At 42.8% G+C, this 6,000-nt stretch overlaps 1 protein-coding gene across 1 annotated transcript; it reads right to left on the reverse strand.

Annotated features, from left to right (window-relative positions):
- Positions 1–2,847: 2,847 nt before the first annotated feature.
- Positions 2,848–6,000, reverse strand: LOC101773164. Its single transcript, XM_004955354.4, has 7 exons — positions 5,748–6,000; positions 5,460–5,501; positions 5,208–5,339; positions 4,485–4,714; positions 3,926–3,962; positions 3,370–3,427; positions 2,848–3,266 (listed from the first exon to the last, which is right to left on the reverse strand). Exons 1-7 carry the CDS (start codon positions 5,883–5,885, stop codon positions 3,187–3,189), a joined length of 717 nt encoding a protein of 238 aa, XP_004955411.1. The 5' UTR covers positions 5,886–6,000; the 3' UTR covers positions 2,848–3,186.

The raw sequence follows: 6,000 nt of genomic DNA on the forward strand, positions 1-6,000 counted from the left end.
CTCGCGAATTAGACTCCATATGTGCAATTAGTTTTGTAATTAGCTCATGTTTAGTTCTTCTAATTAGCATCCGAACATTCAATGTGATCCTACTAAAGTTTAGCACATCGTATCCAAATACCACTAAGCTGCTTATTTTATATACTAGTAATGTATTTTTTAAACGAATGGGTACGAGATTGTACCGGTAATGCATTATCCTTGCCATTGTAAACTCTAAAACAAAATACTATTTGAATGAATGAATGAGCTAATTTTTTTTAAAAAACCTAATTATGGTAGTTGCGATGGTTTTTTCCCTACAATGTCTCCCGGTCAGAAGAAAGAGCGTGCGGCGCGCAGTGCGTACTCCTTGCTCGGCTGCTCCGCAGACCGCAGCCTCCGCTGTTCCTGCCGTCGGTTCGTTGGCGGCTGCATGCGCAGGCGCGGCGTCGACCGGCGCGTGTCTCGCGGCCAAGAAGAGGTGACCAACAAGCGGCGGCCTCCGGCGAGGCCGGGCATGACCGCGGCCGCCGGGCCCCGTGCACCCGTCGCAAATCGCTTATCCGATCCCTCCCCTGCGATTTCCTGGCGAAAGCTGCAGGCCCTTTAATTTGGCTCGGTCCTCCGCTCGCCTGACGCGTCACCCTCACCCACGCACGGCCAGTCCAGCTTGCGCACTTGCTTCGCCTTTGCCCTGCCCTCCCTTCCCGGCCGTCTCCTGGGCTCCTACAGCTGTCGCCGTAGCTGCACCATGCTTCGTCCATCTGCTGCTATGCTACTATACTGCGTTTCCAGTCCCGTGATGAGAAGATGGCTGCACAGCACAGTACTGTAGCCTCTACTCCACTGCACTGTCCTGCAGAGGCTTTAGCTTCGGCTGCCACTTGCCAGTTGGACAGTGCATACAAGTTTTTACTGCGCCTGTTACTGTGCAAATATACAGAGGAAACTTACTTTTTTTTTTGGCAGCGGCAGGGAACAGTGGATCATGATGTCCTGTGAAATGTCATTTCATAGTTCAACTGGTAGAGGCAGGCAGACTGGGTGTTTGGATTTTAGTCCCTCGTCACATGGTGCAAGAAAAGCTTATGCTGGTCACATCAAATGTTTAGATATTAATTAAAAATATTAAATATAGATTAATTATAAAATTAATTGCACAGATGTAGGCTAATTCAGGAGATGAATCTATTAAACCTAATTAGTTCATGATTTGACAATGTGATGCTATAGTAAACATGTGCTAATCATGGATTAATTAGGCTTAATAGATTCGTCTCGTGAATTAGCCTCCATCTGTGTAATTAGTTTTATAATTAACTCATATTTAGTCCTTTTAATTAGCCTTCGAAGATTTGATGTGGCATCGACTAGATTTTAGCTTAAGGATCCAGATACCTCAGAGACACTGGGGATTACCATTGTTTTCTTTTTCACAACAAATGAGAAGCCAGGTTATTGTTTTAATTGGGAGACGAAACATGACACTACTTTTTTTTCTGATAATCCATGTTACTTTCACATTGAGCATGGTACATACTGCTAGTGCAAGTTATTAGTCGGTGCAAGAAGAGACGAGCAACCCCGAGAGAGCGTCGTCGAGCTTTGGCTCACAGACGCACACCGATCGAGCTCTTCGCTTTACAGACAAGCATGAACCAACCACAAGAAGACATTTGTTGCATAGATTCCATAGATTCATCCATCCTCGTTTTGCAAAAATAAAGGGAGTTCAAGTACAAGTGTACAACTAGCAGTGCTCTCTCACATGTGTCCATGATGACGTCAGTCTATGCATGTTGACTCAACGGATCGTTTTCTGGTGCCATTATGTTTTGTTAACCGGAATCGATCGAGGTTGATGTCTTGGAATGTTTCCAGTAATCGAACTGATTGATCATCCTCTACTTGTGATCTAAACTAAACTATGAGACTGTTGTAAACTATGGCTCCAATTTTGGTACAAACTGATAAAGCAAAAACTCTCTGGTGATAAATCAAATTATGCATCTGCAAAAGAACTCACAAAGTATAAATATAATGGCAAGAACAAAGGGGGAAAAAAATGGAGACAGGACCATTGTCAGGTGTGTGTGCGCGCGCGCGCAAATGCATATCCTGATATCCAGCTGTGTCTAGTGCAGTACATCAGCTTCACCAATGTGATTACACTCTTCAGCTTCCCAGTTGTACTTGTACATATGCCACAGGCTAGAACAGCAGGTAGCCGTTCTAGAACCTGACATTCATGGATGGCAGAACATGCACACAGGAAATGGTGGCTAAACTAAAAAGAGTGGATGAACAGTCAGTGATGCATTATTGAAGCTACCATTTTTCATCATTAGTTAGATTTGCTCACCGCAATCATTTTCTGCCCCATGTTGGATTCAGATTGTCAGTCCTGTGTTTCCTTGCTACATTTGCCAATGGCTTGCTTTGGGAGGGAGGGACAGACACAGACAACATCAGAACATCTCCTGAAAACTGCATGTACTTGTCAGGAGCTGGGAAACAGGATGCAAGTCATGTGACATGCACAGACGGCCATGGATGCCGAATTTAACTAAACTAAGCTGCTCTGCAGAATTTAGGAATCGAGAGAGTAAGCGATTGCTTTCTTCTCTAAAAATAGTGACTGAATATTGACAATTTGGTCCTTCTTGACCTTGCCCTGCCCCTTCCCGTCATGTTCATTCATCCAAGTCATCGAGCATCATGGCAGTTGAGACATACTCCCTCCATCTTAAATCATAGGTCGTTTTAGCTTTTCTAGATACGTATCTTTTGCTAAGCATCTACATATAGGTTATGTTCAGATACATAACAAAACCTATGATGCAGAAAAGTCAAAACAACCTATAATTTAAACCGGAGGAAGTATAGTTTATGCTAAGCAACAACAGACGCACCAGTATAATCTTATTGATACATATTCCAACCAGGAACCACAACATGAATGAAAAGATAGAAAAAGAAAGGTCAGCACATTCACTCATCCTGTTAAGCGCCACACTGAAGTTCTGTCTTCTACCAGTGGGAACCAATCTATTCTACATTGTTTTATTAGTGATTATCAGGGACAACAGTGCCTGCATTTTTTTTGTCTGAGGCATATGGTATATAGTCTTGAAATAGTTTGTGTCGCGTCAAATGCAATATATACATCAGCTCTTCTGTTCACCCCAAAAACTGTGAACACAATCAGCAATTTGCATTTCGCCGTTCTGATTTTATTGCTTCATAAGAATCCATAACCTCTTTGAATTTTGCCTCAGCAACCTCTGCAGAAAAACAAAAGGGGCAGCTTTTGAGCATATATTTTCATGATCAACATATGTTAGCTTTCAATAAAGGGAGTGAGGAGAAACGAGGAACTGCATCTACCTTTGTTATTTTGGTTTTGGTCTGGATGATACTCCATTGCTTTTCTCCTGAAAGCATTCTGAAATGCAGTCATATAAAGCAAGCAAGAAAGTCAGATAGATGCTTACTAGAAAGCTTTAGCTATCTGACATGAAAGAAAACAACATAAAACATGTACAACCAAAATTTTCAGTCGACTAATGGACACTCAGATATTAAGAGTTGGCACAGTAGGGGATAATTGAGAGCGTAGACAGAAGAATGTCACCTTGTGAAGCCATAAATTGCTTACCTGGCTTATCTACTTCTGGATACAGAGTAAAAAATTTCTTCTACTAATTTAGTGATCCAACACATAAGAGGATGCTCATAGCTACCATTTCAGTATTGCTGAGAGTAACTTACAGAAGTTCTGTGAACAATCTTTAAAATGTGTGAATTTTAACTCAATTTCAAGTTTTGAGTTGTCCCAAGAGAAAACTGGAGAGTAGTACAACAAAGTTTATAACAGAACACATTGCACGTTTTGCAGCTATAACATTCATTAGACACAAAATATCCAGGAACAAGAAGGCACCTTGATTTCAGCATCTGAAAATGGCTCTGATCTTGACCTGTGAAATGAAAATAAACAACTTCTGTTACAGGCAATCGTCATGATATCATTTCCTTAGCATCTCTATTCTCTACTGTTAAGAGTATTAGTACATTAGTCTCAATATATTTGGCCCATAAGGCCCATGGCCCAAGTAGAATATGTACTAATATGTAATACTACACTTAACATCTACATCAAGGCATGTTAGCATCAATTTCAGGGCAAAAGAAATGAAACTTATTGTATGTGAAAAGACTGAGAACAGCTGGTTAATTATCCCTACAAAGCAGGGTGATTCTTTTCTTTTAACCCAGTGCAAAGGTATAAGGTCACCAGAAACTGCATCTGTGCACATCCACATATAAGTGGATAGTGGATACAACTGCTTCTTTGCTAATAACATGCTTGATTGCGATTGACTGAACAGATGGATAAGGGGACCAAGAATGATATTGGTTCATAACAAACTAGGCCATTATCACATACAGCTCACAGATAAATGGGATATTCATTGACATGAATGGGTGTTATTACAGACCTGTCAAGACCCAAAATAGAATAGTGCCGTGACATGGCGTAACTCATAGTTTCCCTGGGCATTGATCTGAAATTTGTCCTTTGATTGGCATAAAATGCTTCTGCATCCCAGTATCGGTCATCTCTTTGACTATGCTGATAAAAGTTGGGACCATGGCTTTCCCAAGTTCGATAGTCTCGACATTTACTTCTCTCCTTTTTAAATACATCTTGCATGCACCGTATGCGTTCCTACATAAATTTATTCTGTTGCCTGAGGATTAGCTGAACAAATCACCAGTATGCAAATTGCAAATACAATGTAAAAAATATGACTGACATAGTGACATCAATTCGTAAGATGGTTATTTACTAGAGTTCTCAAGAAAATATTGTCATGTACTCATGTCAAAGTTCTACAGATGGAATTCTCAGAATTAAAAAAAAATACTCAAGGATATTTACTCTTGCTCACTATCAGGCAACATATATCAGCATTAGTATGACCTTGGCTGCTTTATACCTACATTTTTCTAAGCCAATAAGCCATACAAATTTATGCTTTTTGAGAAGTTCATCTTCTTTTTTTTTTTGAAAATATGGAAGTTCAGCTCTAAGTTAAGAAGTAACTGAATAATAACAACATGGTTTTTAACTGTACAGTTAACAGGCCAACAGCATCACTTTCAATATCCAAATGTTTATAATGCATTTCTTATCTCTCGTATGTGAGAAGGGCACTGACCACTCTTTCCCTTTGATCCTCATTCCTTTCGCGCATCCTCTGGTAATATTGTTCCCAGGCTTCACCGGACCGATTTGGCCTTCGGGTTCGAGGTACATCTTCCCAGTACACATATGGTTCCGACCTACTGAGCTTCAATCAAAGGAAAAATATTTCAACAAAGGAAAAAGATTTCAACAATTTCCCCCAAACGCACCTTCAAGACAATGCTGCTTTAACGATGATTGCTAGAAATGACACGCCTTTTTGTACCTGAGTGTAGAACCATCTGACCGTCCGGCGCAGTTGACCGACCTACAAATTCGAAGGGAAGCCAATGTATAATTGCACACGGAAAAATGAACGGAAAAAGCAGTTCACGTGGCTGATCGTCTCATAACAAAATGGCTCAGCTCAACCACAACACAGACGAGGCCTAGGAATCTACACATCGATCGGGGTTCGGGAGGCCTCACGGCCGCCACCACCGCTCGAGTAATGTATCCGCGAATCCGGGGCGAGGGAGAGGCGGGGGCACGGCAAGGGGAGGAGCAGACTTACGGCGGCGGTGGTGGCGGTGGCGCCGACGAGCGCGACGAGGATGATGGCGGAGGGGAAGGGGCCGGAGTCCCCCTCCTCCCCTGGGACCCCAGGTCGCCACGGGCTCGCCGGGTGCTCGCCTTCGCGGCGGCCGGCCATGGCCCGCGGAGCAGATGGCTCGCTGGCTCGCTGCCGTGCGGGTGTGGATTGGGGATCTGGAGCTGCCGTGACGCCGGCGAGACGAGCTGCGTGCCGGAGAGAGTGAAGGGGCTGA

The sequence above is a fragment of the Setaria italica genome, chromosome II (genome assembly GCF_000263155.2).
Source record: "Setaria italica strain Yugu1 chromosome II, Setaria_italica_v2.0, whole genome shotgun sequence".
Lineage (NCBI taxonomy): Eukaryota > Viridiplantae > Streptophyta > Magnoliopsida > Poales > Poaceae > Setaria > Setaria italica.

Bases quoted from the DNA above. Each gene is read 5' to 3' on its own strand.
- LOC101773164 (XM_004955354.4), bottom strand. From the start codon at position 5,885: ATGGCCGGCCGCCGCGAAGGCGAGCACCCGGCGAGCCCGTGGCGACCT. The intron at 4,715-5,207 runs GTCAGTGCCCTT...AAATTTATGTAG, and splicing joins AGGATCAAAGGGAAAGAGTG to GAACGCATACGGTGCATGCA. The intron at 3,267-3,369 runs GTAGATGCAGTT...GTTTTTCTGCAG, and splicing joins CCAAAACCAAAATAACAAAG to AGGTTGCTGAGGCAAAATTC.